The sequence below is a fragment of the Semicossyphus pulcher genome, unplaced genomic scaffold (genome assembly GCF_022749685.1).
Source record: "Semicossyphus pulcher isolate SPU_LCO1_2020_fin unplaced genomic scaffold, fSemPul1.0.p SCAF_10, whole genome shotgun sequence".
NCBI lineage: Eukaryota > Metazoa > Chordata > Actinopteri > Labriformes > Labridae > Semicossyphus > Semicossyphus pulcher.
The window spans coordinates 6,954,619-6,979,011 of record NW_027211604.1 but is presented as its reverse complement, the minus strand read 5'-3'; the positions used below and the strand labels follow the sequence as shown (position 1 = coordinate 6,979,011).

Genomic DNA, 24,393 nt, shown 5'->3' with positions numbered 1-24,393 from the left:
CACTTTTTTGTTTATCCTCACCCATCTTTACTCAGCTTTGTTGCCTTGTTTTTAGCTATACATCTTTCTCTATCAAGCTTCTGTTAAACTGCAATTAAAGCTTACTGACAATACCTTAAAACTAGTGCCAATATGCTCGTGTATGCCTCCACATTCTTGGCCAATAAAGCTATTTGTGATTACGTCAGACTCATGGCCATCATTGTTAAACATTTGCTCTATCATTACTATATTGTTACATCAGCCTTTTGTTTTCTGATAGTAACTTTCCAGACAGAACAGATGCTTCCTTCACTTATTCACTACAGGAGACAGTCTCCAGACCTCCTCGGAGCCACCAGAGGGCTCAATTTAGCACATATTCCGGCCTGTGAAGCTCTCCACACTAAGTTCTGCACCAAAGCCCGCTGATTGGTCCAAATACCCACATGGGGCTGCGCATTGACCAATAGAGTTTGGGCTGATCAGGGCCTGTTGCTAAGGCACTTCAGAGGTAGAAAAAAAAATCTGTCAGCTGTCTGCTTCCACCATTTCACTCACACTCGTCTACCTCCTCGTCAGCTCTTCCTCCGTCTCTGCCTCTCACTGTGCGCTCAGCTGCTCTTCCGGATATTATTGGTCGCCGACGGCTGAAATGTGCGGAGGAGTGAGTCGAGGTTTTAGCATTGTGAGCCACAAAGCCTTGTAGACCCTCCCTCATGAACCCAAAGTTGTAGCCCCTCCTCCCGTGGTTCGCCTGTCACTTGACATCTGAGCTCAGCCAACACAAGCAGACCTTCTGTCACCTCCAAGTTCAGCCTCCAGATACCTGCAGCTTCACCACGAAAATTAGAGAACATTTGATGTTTTTATATTTACTCGTTATTTATGCCATTAAATATTTTATTTTGGAAAGGAATGTGCAGGAAATCTGCAGGTTTAAACAAAGATAAATATAAAAACCAAAGAATGAGATGTTTTTTTAGGAGGAAATGTGTCAGTTACAGCTGTGGGAGGATTTAAAATATCTCCTCTACTGTACTGGCCATGTTCCAACTCTCAATTACTCTCTCACACACACATTTTATGTATACACACACGCACGCACACACACACACAGAGGGAGAGGGAAATAAAGAGCCCCTCCATGCCTCTGTCTGCTGTTTCTCCCCTCCTCCTGCCTCCTCTTGTTGGCTGCGAAATGTGATAGATAAGACTTTCTCGCCTCTCATTGGCTGAAATGTCGTGATTGGCAGCTCGTTCATCCCGCCCTGCCGGTCTCCGTGCATGGAGCGGTCTGCTGTGAGAGCCCGAGCATCAGAGAGTGGAGTGGAAACAGGAAGAAGGGGGAGAGGGGAAGAAAGGAGACAGAGGAGAGAGGAACGGGTGAGACAAGGTGGCGAGGAGTGAAAGAGAGGAAAAGGGGAGCAAGAGAGGGGGTGTGTGGACTAAAAGGGAACAAAGACACAAAAAGAGGTAAACTAGAGAAGCAATTTCATGTCTTATTTGCTTTCCGTGGAATGGAAATGTACTGCATGCATTGTGCAGCTTGAAGGAAGTGTGAGTTTGTGCTCCTCTGTCTATATATCTTATTTTTAATGTATTTTTTTGTGTGTCATTGTTCTGAACGATGTGTTTGAGCATACTGCAGTGTGTGTCTGCAGACTGTGTGCGGCACATTCATGCATGAAGCCCACACGCACGCACGCAAACATGCACACATGCATTGCAGACATGTAGTGCACGAGCAGAAATGTGGAATGATGGATGTAGTGAAGAGAGGCTGCTGCGGTTACACTTGTGCTGTGGTTACATTTGAGCTCGGAGGAACGTTTAACTGTTGAATATATACTGTGTGTGTGTGTGTGTTTGTGGGAGGTGTACAGTACTAAGAAGCTAAGTAGTGATGCCTATCTTCATTTAGAGTAATGACCAAACTGTGAGACATGCTGTTCTTTGCTCCACTGAAAGTTGAGCTCACACACACACACACACACACACACACACACACACACACACACCTTGTGGCTTTATTGTGTTTAAAGGAAAAGAGTGTCTCAAATATTTGACTCAGACGCTCATTGTTTAAAATATAATAAACAAAAGATATCTTTGGTAACTGTCGCCAACTTACAGCACAGCATGCACCCAGTCTATGTTCTCAGTTGATATGATTGCCAGCTTAGGTAACCACCTGGATTTGCAATCCCAGGTAACCATTCCCCTCAAAATCCCAGCTGTCTTGCACGCACGCATACACAAACACGTGCTTCCAATATCTCTTTCCAAGCATGTTAACCTGCTTCATTGTCTTCAAAAGCTGCACATTTTGTTGCATTGTTTGCAGACGACACCCCTCTTTTCTTGCTCTTGACCTTGCCTTGGTACATTCCAGCACCCCTCAGAGAGAGCTGTGCTTTATGGAGCATACACCGGGAGAAGCTGCTGTTACAGAGAGGGAGAAGGGGGGATAGAGCAGAGAGGGACGCGGGGCTGCGGGGATGTTATTTTTAGAAATGTGATTGATATTCGGCTCGTACTGTAAGCTCTTTCTCTGGGACCGTGACGCTATTTCAGGCCTGAATCCAATAAAATCACACATGTGCATGCGTTCAGGGTGGGTCTGTACATTGTCGCTTCTCACTTCCCCTCTCCATCTGTTCTCCTCCTTCCCTTGTGTTAGCTAGCCAAGGAGCCACCAGAGACAGGCCTGGTCTGGTGCAGCCCATCCTTCCTTTTATAGTATAGGATACTTACCACTTGCACACACATGCACTCACACGTAAAGTCTAAGCAAGAGATGCACGTCTGCAGGGGTCCATTGCAGCAAGAGAGCAGCTCCAGATAGTGTGACAGATGCAGGGATGTGACAGGCTGTTGATTTGACAAAATGAGGACACAAATTGGAGCATGTTTGCCGAGCAGGGATGCTCTTGACACTCAGTAAATGTTTTTAATTCAGCTGCAGGGCTTTTAGGAGAAAGAACAGAGAAACTGAAATGTGGAAGTATACATTAAACCCCCTCCCCGTCTCCATGTCAAAATCTCACACATACCCTCGAAACACTCCCCTCCTTGCTTGAGGCCTTGCTCCCAGCTCCGGACTAAATGATATCATCGGTTGCCAGGGATACAGGGACACAGCATGCTGAGAAAAGGGAGGGCGAGGGATAGGCACAGCCGCACACATAGCCTGAAAGAGAAAGGAAGAGGCTGGGATATTGGGTATCAAGAAATAAAAAGGAGCCTTGTTGAGACAAGTAGTGAAGGTAGCAAAGGCGACAGGGAAGGGCCATGAGGAGGAAACATGGCAGAAAGAAAAGCCTACTAGCCTGTCAAAGGTTACTGGCCCGTCCTTCCTTTCCTTTCTTTCTTTCTTCCATCTCATTTCATTCCCTTCCTTTGTCTGGAGGGGGTCAGGTTTTGCAACAGTGCAACTGTGTGTGAAAGCATGTGTTGGAGGAAACGAGAGACGAGAATAGAAAGGAAGAGAATGGCAGAAATACCTGAGGGATGGAGGAGAGATCCTGCCCTTGATTTGAAATAATAAAAGCTTCCTGTCTTGTACATCTGTGCACCGACTGACTCTGGTATTTCCTCACTCACTCCACTATGTGTGTCTGTGTGTGTTTGCCAGCTAGTAGCGGAGGATGAGCGTGTCTATTTAAAGGGATCTGAGGCTGCACGGGTCTGCTGGCTTGCTATTCCTGACTGACAGCATCATCGTATTTAGACCAGAGAGTCCCCCCCTCCTTTTTCACTCAGTGCTCATTGCAAGGTAAGATTGGCTACAGGGGTGCACACACACACACACACACACTGACTATTAGGTTTCAGATAAATGTTGCTAATTTGCACTTTGCAAACTGGATTAGTGTGATGAAATTGTAAAAAGGTTAGCAGGCCAAATGGGGGTTTGAGCAGAGAAATTAATGGATGCAGGGCTGTCCCTCATGACCAGGGCTTCTTGGTGACAAGAGGGATGGAGAAGGCAGACTGAGGGTGCAGACAGCAGATTTAACCTCGCAGTAGGTGTCAACTAACACCCAACAGCTACAGATGTTCTAACTCCCTTTTTTTCTTCTCAAAACTGATTTCAATACCTGAATTTTCCTGAATCGTCCGATCCTGAATACCACTCTTATACCAGTTTGAAAGTCTAAAATGTTAATTATTATTATATGTGTCCTGCTCACCCTGTATCATTGTGGTATGATTGATGTTGTTGTTGTCTGGCCTGGCCCAGGTACAGGGAAGGAACACCATGGAACTGTTTTAATCCAGTTTGACAGCGATAACTGAAAAAACATTTAATAAATCTAGACATAGATAACAATCACATGTGTGGAAGATTATGTTAAACATCCCTCTCGAAGGGAGTAGAAAAAAACTGAAGAAATCCCAACCGAAAAACAAGCTAGCATTAGCATTAGCGCTAGCAGCTCAGCTCTCAGTGCCTCCACATTTGCTTTGTAAGCCGCGGCGTTGGAGAAACACTGATTCCTTTTAAGACAAAACTGCTCTCTTCAGTGTCGCTCAGACTAACATGACATTATCCACCAGAACTGAACAGTTGTTGTTTGCTAAAGTCACATGATGAATCCCCTAAAATCAGTTCTTCACTGGTCTGATACAGTAGTCACAGTGGTAGCTGTAATTCATTCATGGTGGCAGCAAAGAGCTGAACCTTCTCCAGTGACACAAGTTGTTTTTTATTCATGCTAATAAATGATGATACCAGATCAATGCATAGACTGGCATACTAGCTAATTCCCGACTTAGGCTTTAATGGAGGCATTCCTGATAATGGTATCAGTATTGGAACAACACGACCAGCAGCATAACATATAAAGCATTTTATTTCACCAGACAAGTCACGAGCAGGAAGTCTGAGAAGTTCTGCCTCTATTTTACACAGCTGGCATTCAACACAATGCACTCTCATTCTCTATTGTTTAATATTTTGTTAAAGTCATCCCGCTGTGAAGCAGAGTGTACCCAGACACCCTCTTAACCCCTTTTGCACATGACATCATTTAGCCTTGGAGCGAAATTCCAGATGTGTGGAATTAACCCGGCACACATGGGTTTAATATTGCAGGCACAGAGCCATTGTTGTGGAGTCAAATTTAAAGCTGCTGCTGACTGACAGCTCCCCCTACAACACTGTAACAACAGAGTGCTCCAGTGTGCAACAGGGAGGGGTCTGCAGCAGATGGTCCGTATCTGAGTAATGTTGCTCAAACACTGGCAATCTCAGGGTTTTAAAGCACAAGAAGGCGTCTTGTTCTTATCAAAGAATCAGGAAAGCTGCAACACTTTGTATAAAAACTGTTGCAACACCAAACAAACAGTGAAACACAGTTTGAAAGTTGTTTGCATAAATTAACAACTGTGAAACTCTCGATCTCAACTCAGGGTTGACACGGGTGTAACATTAACATAGGATGCCATTCTGGGACTCAACTCGAACAGGCAGTTTAAATAATTTTAAATAAATCTCAGCATTAGCGGAGAATCATAGATGCTAACAAAGCTGGTCTCTCAAAAAGCAGATTGGAGCAGACAGGAGGTTAAATGAGGATTAGAGTGGATATAAGCAGACACGTTTGACAGCTTTAACTGATGACATGCAGTGCTGTATGTTCAGAAAAAGACATGCAGCGTGTTATCAGTGTAACACTGTATCTTCACGAAGGCCTTTTGTGTCCTCTCTCTGCTCTATAAATAAATCTGAATGCAGTTGACTCCAAAAAGCCTGAAGCCACAGCAGTATGAAGCGTCTGGCTTCAGTTGCTCTAGCAACTGGTAGTAAAATGGACTCTTGAAGGGGTGGCTCACTTGGCTCATTCAGCCCTCACAGAAAGGTTACTATGGCACAGCTGCAACAGACTTGCCACACAAACAAACGTGCATGAAATAAAACTTGCACCGCAAGGGAAGTGGTTAAATGTTGCACAGCAGCTCCTCATACTGTTTAAAAATAGCGGGGGAAATGAGGGCATATAGAGCTGTGACCTGTCAATGCCTCCTCAGCATGCAAAGTTGATTTAACATGGTGGAAACACAGTGTTCTGGCTGTCTGCCAGCAGCAAGAGACAAAAGAGAGCAATCTTAAATGAAGAAGAAAAATGTATGCAACCATTTTATTGCAAAGGAAAATATAACACTAAAATTGAACCATGCAGTGGAAGCTAAAGGTTATAAAGCCCGAGAATAAGTGAACAACTTGAAATTCTGCAGACACACAGTAAGCAGCTAAATAGCTCATTGTGCCTGCACCATACTGTAAATCTGCTGAACTAGCAGCTGATAATGAGCGGTGAAGCTCAACGGAAGATAGGTGCTAGTTACGACACATTCACCACCTCAACTGTCAGAGGAATGAAACAATCAGGTCTCATACTGTAAGGTGACAAAACATACAGCAGCCCACCCATCTTTTTTTCTCTGCTTTTATTTGTTGTTAAAGAGAGGTTACCGTGGTCCTTCATCTTGGTGCCATGTGTGTCTTTTTTTTCTTCAATCACTGGATGGCCACTGGCTGTGGTGTCTGCTGGGGAGCAGTGATTAGAGAGAGGCTGAATGCACAATGCAGCTCTGGCTGACTGATGATATAAAGGCTGAACAGATACAGTGCAGCAGGAAATACAGCATGAGGGAATAAAATCTTCAACATGCATGCACAGTGTGTCACTTTGGTCTGGGTGTAAATAGACCCCAGACCCTGGAGGATAAAGAGCTTGGGATAGACTTTGCATAAAAAAGCATGCTTCTCTCTCTAGTTATACTGATTGTGTTTCATATCGATGTGTGTCATCCACAGGTTGTTTTCTGCTCTCAGGTGTGAAGTGGAGGGCCTCCCAAACACAGACCAAGACTGGTAACCACAAAATATTTGTTTCTCTTTCTGTTCTTTATTTGCATGGCTGTTAATATGCAAATGTATAGTTTCTCACTTTAGTACTTAAGAGTATCACAGTTGTAACTGCTATATAAGTATAGATAGAAGAGGGACAAAGATGAAGAAACGCTCAGGAATATTGTTCTGCACTGACAAAATAACATCAAACTGTGAATATATTCCGATTTAAGTTGCTGCACAAAGTGTTCTTTAGTACCGGCTGCTGTAATTAGATTTTTCTTTACTTGATTAAGGGCCTTTCCTGTAGGCCTTTTCAGATAATGAATTAGTGAGCTTTCCGATTAAGCATCAAGAAACAAGAAAATCCAATAAGTCTGTTGTGCATAAAAAAACATAGCGCCTCAATGGTAACGTTTATATAGTGAGACTATTTATTCAAAATCTGAACAGCATACACATCTTCTGTGTTTCAGGCTGCATGTATCACCCAGCAGAGCTGTACTCTGGCCGTAACACATGGGACTCCTACCCAGCTGGAGGACCTAACAGAGGTCAATGGGCTCCTGTAAACAGTCGCCCCTGGAGCCACACACAAAGGTCAGCAGCACCCGCATTCACACTCTTACGCTTTGTTCTTCTACACTGTTACCTCTTATTTTGAAAGTGGGCTCACACATAATTTGACACCTAGACTTTCAATACGACCACAGAAACTTTGATTGCAGTCAAAGGGGACATTGTTGGCTGCTGGCAGAAAGCAGATACAAAAAAAAACATCAACACAACCCTGAAAAGAATTTAAAGTTTGTGGGAGTGGACAGTGGAACAACTTGGGCCTAGGACTTTCCAAACTAGGGTCATTCCAGCAGGTGGGAGACCAGCCTTTGTTGTCTGGGTTGATCCAAGATAAGCACCACTTGAAGGGACTGACTGATTAACTGAGACTGTGATGAGCATATTCATGAAAAAGCTCTTTCTGCAGCTGCAGCTGTGAGCAGGAGCCCATCTGCAGTTTAAACAAGCAGAACTCTGCTGAATGAAACTCTAACTTCTTCAGCTGCAGCTGAAAGAAGCCTCAGTCTAACTATACAGCTGCAACAGTTGTGGTTGGCTGTAATGAATGTTATTGTTTCTGTAGATAACTGGTTGTACTTTTGACAATAGTAACAATTGTGAGTCTGATAAAGAGGTTTGTATTTCAAAGAGACATAAACATTTAAAAATTCAACTGATTCCAGCTGAGAAATAAGCACCACAATGGGTTTTTTAAGTAGGAATAAAAATAACAAACATTGTTACTGGAGCTTCCAGCTGAGTGTAAAAAGTTAGATCACAATGACGTATAGGCCTCTGTATTTACTGTGGTGACCCTTTTACTAGAGGCGGTTTATTAAAGAGGTGTGCACATGAACTCATATTCAGTGAGGTCAAAGAAGTTCATTGCTACCAAAGTGAATGTTTTATTGTTATAAGTCATGAAGAGTTGCTAAAAATAACTATGTATAATTGCCACATTAGGCATCATCAACAGGGAACTGTTCGTTAAGACATTCAAAGTCACAAGTCAAACACTTGTGTCCACTAACAGTGGTTTTTGCGCTGGTAGCGCCCACAACCTCAATTTCAGAACTGTTGCATGTTACGAATGTTGTCTGTTGGCACTTTCACTTTCCTTGGCAGTGACTGTTAAGTCTGTTTTAAATTGCTCTGTATGCTTCATATTTGCTTTTATTCAAGGAAAGTTTACAAGGAAAACGTAAAAACGATGGAAAGGAATCGTGTCCTGCATTATCAGCGGCACTAGACCCTGAGAGGATTAGCTTTATCTCTGCCATTGTTGTTGACAAAGTTGATATCTGAAGTCCCGCCCCTTCTTGATTTTGATTGGTCGGTGAGGGAGAAGTGACATTGACGAGCACAGCCGTGTCCCAAAAGTTGAACTATTTTCAACTGAGAGCGCTGTGAGCACATTGACAAAAAACAGCCAATGACAAGGGTGTTTTTCCTCTTAGGACGCTGAGCGCTGAACTGCATTGGTTTTGTACACAACATAGGCACTGCCAGCACAACGAACACCGTTAGTGGACACAGGTACTTAGAAAGGGAAATTGATGGCTGCTGAAGTCAACTGTCAGTAAAAACAATCAGGTTTGGCTTTAACCCAACTTCCAGTCACTTACTTTGGCAAACAACAGATCTTTTTGTTTTGGTGTCACTGCAGATGCCAAGAAGGGCGCAATCAATCACATCATCCACAATCAAGTCGTCTTTATAACAGGTGAGTAAAACAGTATAAATTTCGTTTATACACTTTATTGTGCATTTTAAGTTTGGCTGTTTACAACACAGGTAATCTTCTCAAATAATTTTAATGCATCTGTTACTGCAACCACTTGCATGAATTAAGTATGGCTTTTAATAGTTGGAGATCTTTCTTAGGGGGGAGAGAGCAGTCAACCATGTCCAGGACAAGGGAATATCTAAGGGGCACAGACAGCCCCTACGTCTTTGGGATGATAAAGACCGGCCGTTTGAGGCCCAGAACTGGCATCACAACTCTGCACGCTCATTCCACAATCGACCTGGCACCAACAATGGTTATCTAACAGGACCCGGAGAGCGCTACACAAACTGGGACAACAACGCCAGCATCTCTGTGGTGAGTGCTGCAGATCTGGAACATCTATCTTTCAGGATTGTTATTAAAATGTGCCATCATTTGACATCTTTCTTCTCTTTCTTGACTGTTAGCATGGGGGTCCTCGCCTACATCGCAACAACAGGGAAATCCAGTCCCCGCCAGAGAGATGGGCCCCCTCAGACTGCCGCAGGAGCTTTCCAGACAGAATGGTAAACAACAGACCAGGACCCTGGAAACGGCCAGTCCTCCACCAGCGGCGAGACCAACTCCACCAGCACAGTCCTCCTCCACAGCACCCTTTATCCCAGAGGGAAGAGTGTCCAGCCAAGAGAAGAAGGGACTCTGGCCCTGAACAGGTAAAGTTTGTTGGCTTAGCACATTGCACATCATTACACGTTTCACCAATTGGTAAAATTCTCATATGACAGGATAATATATGCTTCTCTGTTTAGTCATCTCATCCAGGATCCAGACATTTACCTTTACTTGCCCATCCCCCATCACCACCTCGCCACCACCGCTGCAATCAAGATGACTGGAAGCCTCTTCATGACCGTGCCGGTCCTCTTCACCACTCTGACCACAGGACCTCAACCACACAGCAACAGGTAAGCTAGAAGAATCACTAAGTGATGACTAAAACAGAGCAGACATGTTGATAATTATTGTCTTCTACTACTGGTATTAAAACTTGCAGGAAACCTCTAAACTGCGCGCTGGAGGACATGGATTCAGTAACACCAACCCAGCAGCTCTGAACCAGAGTTGTGGAGGCAGACCACCACATCACGGAAGCAGAGGGAAGGATGACCGGAAAATTCTGTCTTCACCAGCAGACCACACCCGTGTGCCTTACAGCCACCAAAACCATCATTACCACTATCAACGGCACACAGGCCACCCCAGAGCCCCACAGCACAACCCACCGCTACGCACGCTTGAGGAAAAGGACTCACGGAACCATCATTACAAGCAAAGCACAGTTAGTATTTCACTATTAAATTGCATGAACACAGAACTCTTCTCTGCATTTTTAGAATTCTTCCAAATCAATATTTGTTGATGAATCAATTAGGCCTAAGTTGCTGTCAGTAATATAAACATAACAGCACATTTCCATTTATACTCATAAGTGATTGAGTGTCTGATTCCTGAACAAAGGTCTAAACAAATATAATGCTGACTCTGCAGGAACTTCAGCGCATTCATCAAAGGGGCAGTTCAAGGGATCGGGCCCGCTCCAAGTCCTCTGGTTCAGACTCTCCTCCCTACTCATCCCTCCACTGCAGTCCTAAAAATGGAGGTTCTACTGCCAGCAGTCCACATGCTCCTTCCAGTCCTTCTTCCTACACAGTTGCTAGTGGCAGAAAAGATCTATCAAACATTCAACAGCGTAGTCCCAGCCTCAGTGGACAGCAGAAACTCAAGGGAAGCCCCAATCACACCCCAAGACCTAGCCTGAAATCTTCCACGTCTCCTACATCTCACACTGGTCTGAAATCCAGGTTCTCAGATGTCAAGTACAGAAAAACCTCACACCCCCTTTGCTCACGACCGTCCCCCCACAGTAGATCAAGAGCATACAAGCCTGGGAAGGAGTTTGAAGAACATACAAATAATGATAAGCCGGTAAAAAAGGACAGAAAGGGTGAAGTTCAAAAGACAAACAGAAAGAGTGAAGAAACAAAAAGGCGGAAGAAAAAAGAGGAAAAGAGGTTGACCGAGAGAAAGAAGAAAAGGGACAAGGCAGCAAAGAAGGAGAGAAAGTTAGGCTTGAAAACTAAAGTGACAGAAAAGGAAATGTTTACTTCCAGTTCTACTTCCAACTCTTCAGGAGAGGCCAAAGTTAGTAAAACGGAGACTACAACTCTGTCAGCAGAGAAGCCAGAAGGCCAGTCACCGCCCAAACACAAGCACAGGGAGAGGAATGAACGACCGGAGAGGACACACAGGCCGTCCACAAAAACTTCTTCACAGCCATCTACAAAATCTGAAAATCACAAAATGTCCAAGAAGAACAGCAGTCCCCTAAAACTCCCTGCCAAGGAACAACTAACACAGTCTCCCAGGAACAACAGCGCCAGCAAGACCAGCAAGACCAGCAAGAGACCCACCATCCTTTCATCCCAAACAAAAGTTGGACCAAAAGCAAAATCAGATGATACTCTCCCCTCCCTTTTATTTAAAGCCTTAGAACCTTTGACTACAGCTTGTTCTATTAGCTTAGAGCAGCCCATCCATGGCAAAGACAGTGGAAAGGGAGTTCTCAACGCCCCAGACCTACAGCCTGTAGCTGTGATGGGAAACTTGCAGGAATTGGGAGACAACCTTGCAAATACTCCTCCTGTCCTCAGCTGGCAGGGTTCTCCAGTATCAGATCTGGGAGAGGATGAGGAGGAGCTGGAGAAGGGAGTGATAAGTAGACCTGTCCTCCAGCCAAGTCCAACCCAGTGCTTCTCTCCTCCTCCTCCTGTTGACAGCGAAAGCACTGATGATGTGAACAAGGAGTCTTGTGAAGGTCCACTGGTTGATAATTCCCACGATGGCATGCCAGAACTCTGTGATCAACCTTGTGCAACTGAACAAGCTGCCAAGAAAGAAAAGGAAGAAGAGGTGGATGGCAGCGGGGAAACCTCGGTATCGCTTCTTCGTGAGCTTCGCCACCATAAAACGGGCTTGGATGACGTCTTCAAGAGCCTTGCCACTTTTCTCGGAGGCCAGAGGGTCGCATGTCGAGGCGGCCCATTTGGGGGCTCTCCTGCTAGCAACTCTAAAGGAGTGAAGTACTCTTCTTCTCTTGCATTGGGACCAGAGATTCATGAACACCATGATTTCTTCCCCAAACCAGATCCCTCAGCATCCTCGGAACCCGGTAATCAATCAGCAACTCACTCTACCTCAGAAACTCTTTTGAAATCCAACTGTTCGACAGATCCAAGGGAGCCTGTCAAGGAGGCCCAGCTTCAGAAAACGCAGGAACACACTGAGAACAATATAAAAGAGAAACAAGAGGATAAAAAGGCGGAGATTGTCACTGAGAGAACAGAGTCATCTCTTTTGGACGGGTCACTGAGTGCAAAGCTGAGACTGACCACAACACATTCAGCCTCCTTCACCAGCCTCATCACCGTCACCACCAAGGAAGACAGAGGAAACCGCGAAGAGACAAGTCACATAGGTACAAACAGAAAAAGAAAACGAAAGGGCAAGGATGGAGGAAGAGAAGGAGAGATAAAGATAAAGATCAAGACAGAAGAAAGCAGTGTCATCTGTCCTAAAAACAAAGCAAATGAAAAAAGGAGAGTTCAAGAAAGGGAGGTCTCATCCTCAGTTCTTGTCATCTCCAGAAACTCATCCAGAACTCTCAAAGAGAGTACCAAGGGCCGTACTCCTCAGGAAAATCAAACCAAGCATGGCAAGGACAAAAAAGTGGACAATGGGAATGCGGAGGGGAAGGTGATAACAGAGAAGAAGGAAGAATTTGATGGGTTACAAAATGAGACATCATCAGCAGCTGGAAACACAAATAATAAGATCACAAGCTCAGCGTCAACCGTAAAAATCAACACATCCAAGTTATGTGTGTCCACACCAGCAAGTAAACCTCCCTGCTCCTTAGCGCCAGTTGACCCACTAAAACTGAAAGCATTGTCCATGGGCTTGTGTAAGGAGTTGAAGATCCTTCTAATTAAAGTTGAGAGTGCTGGAAGACAAACATTCAACATATCAGAGCTGGAGGAGAAAAGAATCCCACTGTCCAAGATCAGCATTGAAAACACAGCAGCTGAAGTGATCAGAGCTTGCAAGTAAGTACGCAAATGTACTTGTAGTGGCGGGGTACCATTCATTTAGAAGGACATTTCAAAGTCTGTTCTAAATACCTTAACTAATCCTTTGATTACTTTTATCATCTTTTTCTAGAGGGACAAGTGTAAAGGGGAAGTACAAGGAGTCGTACCTGCTTCCCGCCTTCTCTGTCAAACCTAACATCGCCATTACAACCCCGATTCCTAGAGAGAAGCTAAACCCTCCAACACCAAGCATCTACGTAAGTCCACATGGGTTGGCATTATACAAATGATCTAGCCCAACATGTAATATCCTCAAGTACCAAATCTGGTTTTAACTATATTCGTTCGCATACTTATAAGGATGTCAAAGTCAAGCTATTTGATGATCCCGCAGTCTGTCCACAAGTTGAATATGAAATATCTCCATAACTATGTTAAATAGTCGCACAGAATTTGGTACAGACATTAATTTATACCTCACATCTTTGGTGATACCTTAACTTTTCGTCCTCTGCAAAAATGTTATTTAATCTGATACTTTGGTATACGACTAAACCCATATAGTACAACAATAATAAAAAATATTATCTTTACTATGTTAAATGCTGATAAGAAAACATTGGCATGCTAACATTTTCTAAAAAAAAAAAAAATATTGTCATCATTTAATTAATATATAACATCACCATTGTCAGTTATATCATGTTAACATGCAGGTTTTAGCATTTAGCTCAAAGCACCACTGTACCTACGAACAGCTTCACTGTTTAGTGCTAATTAGACAATGTTAGCAGCATAACATAGCCTGCTAACTAAGATGTTGAACGGTCTACATAACATTAGCAGTGTCATTGTCACCACGTTTGCATGCTGTTGTTAGCATTTAGCTCAAAGCACTGCTTTGTCAAAGTAAAGATTCACTGCGTGTTAAGTGGTAATAAAAAACCTGTCTGCATTCATAGCACTATGTTGAACAAATTGCTGTATAAAGCATTGTTATTGTAACCATGTTAGCATACTGATGTTAGCATTCGGTCAAAGCTTCTTTATGCTTAAGTACAGTTGCAAAGTGTGTTTAGTGCTAATTAGAAAATGTTAGCATTCATAACACACTAATATAAGATGTTAAACAAACATACTGTGTATATAACCTCAGCATTGTCATTGTGACCATGTTAACATACTAATGTTAGCATTTAGCTTAAAGCACCGCTGTGCTCAAGTACAGCCTCACAAAGCTGCTAGCATAGCTGATGCCCCTTTGTCATAGAATTAAAAAACTGTGAATCATACCTTGTTTTGATATATTTACAGGTTTCTTACCTACTGTCACTATTTTTTATTTGTTTTCAAGATTTTTTACTTTTATTTGCAGCAGTCAGATGTTCATTATTACCCTGTGTTCTTCCTCAGCTGGAGAGTAAGAGGGACGCCTTCTCTCCAGTTCTGCTTCAGTTCTGCACTGATCCCAAAAATGCTGTGACTGTCATCAGAGGCCTTGCTGGCTCCCTCCGCCTTAGTGAGTTTATACACCACACTCATCTCAGCTAATTTGCCTCACTCCATTTACTCTATTAAGCCCAACAGAATTTATGAAATCACTTTCACCCTAAATGAGTTTTAGGTGATTAGTAACACATTGCCATTAATTAGGGCCTTTTTGTTTTGTGAAAATTGTCATGCAGGGAGCAGAGACAGAGAAAGGAGGAGGCATTTATCATTCAGATATATATGGAATTGCATTAAACTTTTAGATATAGTGGGACATTTTTCACAGGATGTTTAAGACATTTGATTTTTGTTTTTTTAATCTATAAAAATAAAGTGTGATGGCCAACTTTGGACTCATATTTTCACAGTCAAATCACACTCGTATCTTTATGATCCATATTTGAATGCTGCCCATGTATGTTTAACCATGACGTGATGCCTGGGTAATGGGCAAGGATAGTTACTTTGAATGTGTTTGCATGCTTGACTGTGTGTATTTTACATCACTCAGTATAGATCAACTGAACTAACGTCTATTTCTACACCTTTTATTCTCTATTTTCTACTTATTTGTATTTAATATTTTTAAGCTGAGTAATAAAAAAACTATTGATGAGTGTTTTAGTATTTTTTGTAATGAAGAATTATCTCTTTTTTCCAATTTGAGACCTTGGTCTTTTCTCCACCAAATCCCTCGTGGAGGCCAACGCGGAGCACGCAGTGGAAGTGAGGACTCAGGTTCAGCAGCCTGCTGATGAGAATTGGGATTCCAGTGGTTCATTGCAGACGTGGCCGTGCGAAAGCAGCCGCTCACACACCACCATTGCCAAATACGCCCAGTACCAGGCCTCCAGCTTCCAGGAGAGCCTGCAGGTAGACATTTTCCCTCATTGCAAACAAATATATGCAAATGGTTTAATATACCTACACCACCTGGAATTAAATGGAAAGATAAACATAATATTTATGGAGTATTTCAGAATTGTCGGGTATTTGATTTGGGGCTGCCCAGTGCTTACAGCCATATAGAAAAGCAGAACATATAATAATTAAGAACCTTGCACCACAGTGGTACATTATTTAACGTTCCTCCCATAATCTTGCAAATTTTGCAATCTGTTTCGCATCATCTTTATCCACTCCAAAGTCAACTGTGATGCATCTATTTTTAGCTGTTGGCCAACCTGTCAGCTAAGCTCATGTAGATGTGTTACAGGAGGAGAAGGAGAGTGAGAATGAAGAGGAAGGGGAGCAGGCCGAACCATCTGACTCATCCGCCACCTCCAAAGCTGGTTTGACCTTTGCCAACAGTAAAGGAAGTCCTGGTCATGTCACCAGCACCCCCAGGTTAGGACCAAGCTGTTGTCTGTTTGTATTAAGAATTCACACTTTTACTATGTAAACACTCAACTGAGCCTTTGTTCTTCTCAGCAGCTTAGAGAAAACTGCGGGAAAGATCATTAAATTCGGGACCAATATTGATCTGTCTGACCCTAAGAGGTGAGGTGACAAATTCTTCCCAGACTAACTGAGCTCACGAAGGGCCCGTATCATTTTACATTACCTCTTATATTTTGTTTATAAGGTGGAAGCCCCAGCTGCAGGAGCTGCTGAAGCTGCCAGCTTTCATGCGTGTGGAGTCCAGCAACAACATGCTGAGTCATGTCGGCCACACCATCCTGGGCATGAACACAGTCCAGCTGTACATGAAGGTGCCAGGCAGCCGCACGCCAGGTCAGTGTGTCTGACAACACATTTAAGCATTAGTAAACCCTTATGGTATTCTCACAAGAACTCCTCAGAAACCCTTCATTGCAGCGATGATTTTAAAGGGGAGTTTGTTTTTAATTATTCAAATAAAGGACGTTTTTTGAATGTTTCAATTTCTCATCAGGTCATCAGGAGAACAACAATTTCTGCTCTGTGAACATCAACATCGGGCCCGGTGACTGTGAGTGGTTTGCTGTGCATGAGCACTACTGGGAGGCCATCAACAACTTCTGTGAGAAGTGAGTTAAGAGACTTTTTTAACTAATGATGTAGAGATAAGTATACATGCATGCAGAGTTGCACTGTTGCACACTGTTTCCCTCAGGCATGGAGTAGACTACCTCACAGGGTCCTGGTGGCCAGTCCTGGAGGACCTCTACAGCTCCAACATCCCTGTGTACCGCTTCATTCAGAGGCCGGGAGACCTGGTGTGGATTAACGCGGGGACTGTGCACTGGGTGCAGGCGGTGGGCTGGTGCAACAACATCGCCTGGAACGTGGGACCACTCAACTGTAAGTAACGACGAGGACAGGAGAAGAAGAGAGAAGATAAGTTTAAACTTGACAGTCAGGTGTTGTTCTTTGTCTCCGATTACAAATTTAATATCGCGTCTGTTTGTGTTTTTTTCTCTCTCTTCCAGCGTACCAGTATCAGCTCGCCCTGGAGCGCTTCGAGTGGAACGAGGTGAAGAAGGTTAAGTCAATCGTTCCCATGATCCACGTTTCCTGGAATGTGGCTCGCACCATCAAGATTAGCGACCAGGATACCTACAAGATGATCAAGTAAGATGTCTCCTTGTGATGACCTGTGTGTGTGTGTGTGTGGGTGAGGGTGGGCAAAAACATGTGAAATGAACACAATTTATCTTATTAAACAATGAAAGAAGTAAAAATCACTCTCTCTTTCAGACACTGCCTGATTCAGTCCATCAAGCACATCCAGATTCTCAGAGACCAGCTGGTTGCTGCGGGGAAGAAGATCTCTTACCAGAGTCGAGTGAAGGACGAGCCGGCCTACTACTGCAACGAGTGTGATGTGAGTCCTTCGCACACCTGTCCGTCTGTACACTGAAACAGTGCATTTGTTTATGTGATGATGGACTAACCCAAACGGTGTGTGTGTGCAGGTGGAGGTGTTTGACCTGCTGTTTGTGACCAGTGAGAACAGCAGTAAAAAGAGCTACGTGGTGCACTGTGAGGACTGCGCCCGGGCCAAGAGCCCATCGCTGGCAGGAGTGGTGGTGCTGGAACAGTATCGGATAGAGGAGCTGATGAGGACCTACGACAGCTTCACACTGGTCAGTATTACTTTATGATCTCTTTGAGAAAAGGTCTTAGGCTCAGTCAGGTACAAACAGGGCTCCATATTAGGCTATCTATATAATATTTGTCTCTTTTTACAGTGAAAATGTGCAGGATTGTTGTACAAATCATAAATCTGATACTCCAAAACCTTGAAATCTTAAAGGGATTTTGCAGGTTTCATTCCATTATCCACGATCTCATTACTTATAACTATTGTCTACAGGAAGCCAGACGATGTTAGACGTCTTACACGGCTTCAGGAGTTGTGGATCTTGCTTGCATAAATACTTAAGGGTTAATATGTTGTTTAAGTTAACACAAATAAATGTTTAATGTTAAAGAAAAGGTTGACATTTTTAACATCTTGTAACACGTTGAATCCTTTTTGGCGATTAAAGAAATGATCACAGCATCAAACACAATCACTAATGAGCACATGAGAGCGGTTTAAGGACACTTGAAAATATAACCTATCCTTTAAAGGGATCTAAGATTTGAGAGCGTGCTCAATAAAAACAAGAATTGACATCCTTTGATAATATACACGTTCTCCTTTGTTTGCTTTCCTTTTTGGCAGCACACTCTTAAATCTTCAGAGCACTACAGAAGGAGTTTTTTTCAGAACAGCCTCTGCTCACAGCTGTCAGACAATGAAAACATAACTTTCATAAAGCAGTAATGCAAAGTGAACGCTTGCTGTGGTGGAATACCTACAGAAACCAGAGCACGTTTCAAGGGATTTTCATGCGTCTTTGCCCATTCAGATGATTTGTAGTTGAAATACTTACCTGCTTTTTTTAATTTAGTTTCACAAATTTATAGTACAACAACAAAACAATGACATGGCAGAATATAACGACCACAAACAAAACAAAAACAAATGGTGACAGCTTGGGTCTGGGAAGCAGCCTGTTAAATGCAGACATCATCTCAACAGAATGTATCATCCATTCAAACTGTGTGTTGTAGTTTCTAGAGAAAACATCTAGAAAACTTTGATTTTTAAAACTTATACTGGTGTCTGAAAGTTCACTAGTGTCGTTCACTAAATAAGTTTAACCAGTCACTCCAGGATTTCGGATTATTAAAACATTAATAAGAGAACAATTACTGTCTCACTGATAAATAATTTCAAGAAAACATTGGATTTACATTATGGATTTACTCTATAGAGTCTCCTTCGAGGTATAATAAGTAGGGTTTTCCCTCGCATTTTGTCAACAACACATTCAAACTGGGCCCCTCCTCCTGGGCTCTTTGTCACCAGAAGCTCACTCTCACTCTTTAATACGAGAACACGCCCACCCCGCCGAGCTAACACCGACAGCATCATGGTTACCTTTGCGCTACCATGCTAATTGCCCGTTACCTTTGTGCTATCATGCTAACCACGGTTACCGTTGCGCTAGCATGCTACCCGCCGGTTACCTTTGTGCTAGCATGCTAACCGCCTGTTATGTTGTCTTACCCGGTTTGAGGTACCTACCTGTCCAACAGAAAGAAAGCCAACTCTCAATCGCTCTTACGCCATGTTCGCCGGTCTGAATGGGGCCCAGTTGCTAATTTGAACCACTCCCACACTCACCTATGCGCTGTGATTGGCTCAGGGAACCACAACAGCGCCCCTCCTGAAAACGTCCCGTGCAAAGCAAAACAACAGAATAAATGAGGAGGGAAGGGTCTCTAAAGGGTCTGCACACACACTCACCAACACACACGTATAGAGGCCCACAAGTGAAGATTTATATTATATTTGTAAAAGTCTATATTTTATTTTTCTGGGAAAATCCTACTTATTATACCTTTAAAGAACTGTAGTTTGAGGCCAGATAAGGTAGCTCATGAAAGAGAGACGATCACATCGGCACTCTCGTTAGCACGGATCAGCTGTCTGATTCACAGAAAATAAAAGGACATCTCCAGCCTGCAGGGCTCCAGAGATATTATAGAAATAGTAAAAGATGCCCTCTGATGTATAGATGACATTGCAGACCTTCAAAGAAGTGAGTTAGGTGACGTGAATGACCAAATGAGATGATCAGATCAAAGAAGAGAGATCAAAGTTGCAGCAATTGGCCAAAATTGCAACTTTGAGAAAAAGTTCAGCAATTGGTTGCGTGAGTTCGCAGAAACACATCTTTGCAACTTCCTGTAGGGACTGTTTAACACAAAAATGATAAATTATAATGAGAATTTATATCATGAAATTTGTGTGTTTATTATGTATTTTGTAGGTGTTTTATTTACAGTGTTTGTAATTGCTGATAAGTTTGTATTCTTTCCAAATCATGACTGCTTACGCACACACACACACGCTCAGCTTTTAGCCATCTGACTCTCCCCCTTTTTTCTCCCCCTCCAGGCTCCGGCTCCCTGTTCAAAGTGACGACTCCTCCCTGGCATCTTTCAGCCATAAACCAAAACTCTAATGGCAGCACAAACGTTGTCTTCAAGGCAATCTATTCCTGAAAAACACTCTCTGAATCAGCCAATCACGTTTACTCAGTATTGTTTACATCACACAATAAGGTATGGATACTCAGCCAATCCAACTCTAGCTCACTGTCTTCCCCATACCAGCTGCTGATTGGACGTGTGTTTTGAAATAGAATGACTAGACTGGTACTTTCTCATGAAAAGCATTTCAGACGTGTATAAAAAAAATAATGTGAGCACTGCTAGCACTGAAAATCAGGTTCTATGTTCAACGGACACTGCTGTGATTCAAAAGCGTCAAGTAGCCGGTTCTGTGTATTAATTCAGGTACTTTTATGCAAATTCAGTAGAACTTTTTTACACCAATCTAGTTATTCTATATGTCCATGAATTTGCTGTGATTCTGTTGTACCAGCAGGGGAATGGCTTCACAGGAGAAGTAGCTGATTGTCACATTTGGCATTATATTATTGGTTCCTGTTTTTGTTTGGTATTCAGGTAAACTCTGACATTTGTAATTCTTGTCTGTATACTCTTTGAGGTGCTACTCCAATCTTATTTATTCTCGTTAGATACTTAAAAAGTTTTACCAGCCTAGAAGTACACCACATTGGCCTTGCAAACTGTATTTAGAGGAGAGGTAATTAGAGGATTAAAACACACAAGTAACGTTTTATGTACGTGTTAAAAAACAAATCAGTTTCTCTAAAATACGGGTTTACTAGAGGACTAATATGGTTTCATTCTTAGTTGGAAATCAACTTTGTAGATGGTTTGTTTCTCACCAGTCCAGCTAAATAGTCGTTGGTGTGGTTTCTTTGATACTCCCAGAAAACAGACATGGTGTCGTTTTTATTTTTGGAATGGGAAAACAGTCCCAGTTTTATACCTCTTTTGTTGCTTTGTTCTTGTTTCTAGATGACAGAGAAAATAAATAACTGTAAATTGTGAATGAATTTATGATATACACAGTGGTGTGCACAGACTTGTGGGTGGGGTGGCGTCAGTGAAGTGCCTGTTAGTCTGAAAAATAGTAATATGTCCAAAGAGACACACAATCATAATCTTATAATGCAAAAGCCAGCGAGGCCAAACAGATGTACAGACTGACTGGCACCTCACTGTGCTCATTTACCAGCACACATCCGTCCTGAGCAGACTCAGCTCTGTGCACTGCCAAAAAGTTTGACTCAATGTTCTTCTAGTTTAACATGTTGAAGAGCTCATGAACTCATACATGGCCCTTCAAACAGTCCTTGGTCTTATTTTGTAAAGACGACATAGTCAAACCTTTGGCTGTAAATGTGGTTATAATGCAGTAGGTACAACATGTGCACAGCGTCAGAGTAGAGCTCGACAGATAACAGATTTATGAGGCCGATACTGACTGTTATTTGATAGTTGTCAGTGCCCTCTGGTGGCTGAACCATGTAACTGTTTCATTATTCTAGCCTTGGAACAATAGAAATCTGCAAGCTCATGTTATTTGCTCCAGCATATGTGACCTGGCCCCATCCTGCTCTGACAGATTACAATCGGACACAATTCAGGTCAGGCCAATCACAACCGTTCATCTTATATTAGCTGGGTCCCAATCCAGGGGCTGCAGCCTTCAAAGGCCGTATTTAAAGACCGATTGCGTCACAACGGCACGTCGAAGGCTGTCCCATTTTGAAGGCTCCTTCAGACGCGGCCATGAAGGGTCCAACGGGGGCATCTTTTGTGGCCCCACATATCCTGCGATTCATTGCGTGCCAATTCAAATGAGAAGGCGGACTCTTGCGCGGCCGAGAAATAAACTTTAAAATGTAAAAGTTTTTGGTTTCAACTCAATCGAATAGCGAGTGTTAAAAAAAACGAAAGGGCCCTTGAAACAAATTATCTCGTGACGTTAGATATGCTAGCTAATTAATCCGCTAGCTTCCTGTTGCTAGGCGACTGTACGGCGGGAACAGCTGGTGACACAAACAGGAAATCCTCCGTAGACCAGAACGTCTCATTTCAGTTCGGCTTTAGCGTCTACACAGGCTACGTAAGATGGTGCCTTCGTAGACCGCCTCCTTCAAAGGCCGCAGCCCCTGGTTTGGGACACAGCTATTGTGTGGGTTTAATGGTCTTTGAGGCATTTTCGTAAACAACCAAGATGGCCGCCACTGAAATGGAACTTTATGGATTCACTATCCTGTCAATATTAAACAAAGTTGAAAGTGGTTCACTTTATGAACAAATGTAAAACGTTGGCTACTAAATTATAATATACCAAGTGTCCCTGTATTATTTTGAACTTAAGACCATATGTATTGGATTATGGAACTAGCTAACATCCTAGCAGCTTGGTTGCTTGATTGATTGGAATATCGCGAGGCATTTTGATCTGCGACGATTGATGACGCAATCAAAAATGAACTGATACAGATTTGAGATGTTAGGCTAAAATTACGGTAATCCTTGTTTGTAAATCTATGCTGCAAATTCTTCTTAGGTATCGGCCGACGTTCACACAGATGGCTGCAATAAGCTGATATCGGCCTATAAGTTGGCCTGGCTGATATCGGTCGAGCTCTTCTTTGACTTCTGCATAAAATTGGATTATAACTCTACTGGGCTGTACCTATGTGTTAGGCCCATTTTTTTTATTTTAATGGACGTTCAGCATAATAAAATCTTTGGGATCTTAGCCCCACCCCCATCATCAGTCTGTGCACACCATTTACTGTACATAATGTACCTGTTTCAGGTTTACTAGACGACTTCTGTAGTTTTGTTCTCAGTCAGAAATCTAATTTGTATATGGTCAAATTTGTCCACCTCAGTCACTTGTTTTTGTTGTTGCTATATTATAAAACACCCTAAATATCCTGTTTCACCAGTTTAAATTACTGCAATGGGAGATTTTTTTTCCCACTTTTATACCTCTTTTTGTTGTCAGTTTCTGTTTTTGGATTACAGAGAAAAATGGAAAATTGTAAATGGTGACATTATTTATACTGTACATGGTTGTTTTCTTATATATTTATTGCATATCAAAGGGTACTTCACTTGATAAGGGCCTACAAGGTATTTTAAAGATGTAGTATGGTCATAATGTGTGGACAGGGGAAGTGCAATCAGGGGGGCGGTTTAATTTTCATGGTGCTAGACCCCCCCTTGCCTCGATGCCCCCTCATTAAACAGCATATAATGATGAATGAACAGAAGTCAGTGACAACTCAAACCGACCGGTTGGTGCTTCGAACCATTTCAACACAGTTACTAGTAACAGAAATGGAATGATGTCTTTGTACTGTATCGAACAGATGAAACAAGATCTTTTCAAACGTTTTCCATTGTATGAAACTCATAATCTTGTGAGGCATTAGTGGTTTTATGATGAGCATTAGCAGTAGTTGTAATTCTTGACACTTTTGCAGAGACTTTTAGGGATGTGACTTTTAATGACGTCGAGGTTTTGCTTTTCTGTGTCTTGTCCTCATTATTGGTATTATTTGAAGGATGTAATGATGCTCTTTTTTCCTCTTGACTTGTTTGATTTATGCTGCACTTATTGTTTCTAAAAGAACTCACATAGAAGAAACCTGAGCCAGACCTGTCTTAAATCCCTCTGTGATTTTTCTGTGACATATTGTATTGTTGTTCGATAAAATAAAATGTTTTGATAAATTATTCAACAACGAGTGTTTGCATTCGATTTCCTCTCTGTCGTCTCACCAGTTGCCTTAAAGTGCTGAGCGTCGATTGATTCGGCCCTGTCTGCAGGTATCCAGGCATGCTCTCTGGATTTCTCTTTGATCAGAGCCCATGATTCTTTTCAGATCTTGTGCATGTAGAGTTCGATACTGCTTTGATGAATCATGTAAATATTGGAGTAGCAGAGCTGTCTTGCAGAGAGGCAGAAGTATGCAGACCTCTGGGTTTGTTGTTTGGCCCTTGTAGGCTTTCAGCCATGCTAGCGCCATAGCCTAAAAGATGGTAATGTTGATCAATCCACCACATTGTTCCAGACTGAAACATTTCAGCAACTATTGGATGCATTGCCAAGAAATTTGGTACAGACATTCATAGTACCCAGAGGATGACTTTATCTCTAGCACCTCCATTAGTCAAAGTTTCACTTA

General features: G+C 42.7%; 1 protein-coding gene across 3 annotated transcripts; it reads left to right on the top strand.

Moving 5' to 3' along the window:
* Positions 1-1,299: 1,299 nt before the first annotated feature.
* On the top strand, positions 1,300-23,909 carry kdm6bb (lysine (K)-specific demethylase 6B, b). 3 transcript variants are annotated; one of them, XM_069669985.1, is made up of 22 exons: positions 1,300-1,455; positions 3,621-3,757; positions 6,806-6,862; positions 7,318-7,441; positions 9,066-9,122; positions 9,284-9,503; positions 9,596-9,841; positions 9,938-10,093; positions 10,183-10,467; positions 10,677-13,291; positions 13,407-13,533; positions 14,690-14,795; positions 15,435-15,640; positions 15,984-16,114; positions 16,199-16,267; positions 16,353-16,501; positions 16,662-16,776; positions 16,863-17,050; positions 17,179-17,320; positions 17,447-17,573; positions 17,665-17,835; positions 20,205-23,909. In XM_069669985.1, the coding sequence occupies exons 4-22, from the start codon at positions 7,323-7,325 to the stop codon at positions 20,226-20,228; spliced, it is 5,253 nt and encodes a 1,750-aa protein (XP_069526086.1). In that variant the 5' UTR covers positions 1,300-1,455; positions 3,621-3,757; positions 6,806-6,862; positions 7,318-7,322; the 3' UTR covers positions 20,229-23,909. The 3 variants fall into 3 exon arrangements, with proteins under 3 accessions (XP_069526086.1, XP_069526093.1, XP_069526077.1); XM_069669992.1 differs by having other exon boundaries at positions 3,617-3,757; positions 16,202-16,267; XM_069669976.1 differs by having other exon boundaries at positions 3,617-3,757.
* The last annotated feature ends 484 nt before the right edge of the window (positions 23,910-24,393 follow it).

Bases quoted from the DNA above. Each gene is read 5' to 3' on its own strand.
- kdm6bb (XM_069669985.1), top strand. From the start codon at position 7,323: ATGTATCACCCAGCAGAGCTGTACTCTGGCCGTAACACATGGGACTCC. The intron at 15,641-15,983 runs GTAGACATTTTC...GATGTGTTACAG, and splicing joins GCTTCCAGGAGAGCCTGCAG to GAGGAGAAGGAGAGTGAGAA. The intron at 16,777-16,862 runs GTGAGTTAAGAG...TGTTTCCCTCAG, and splicing joins ATCAACAACTTCTGTGAGAA to GCATGGAGTAGACTACCTCA.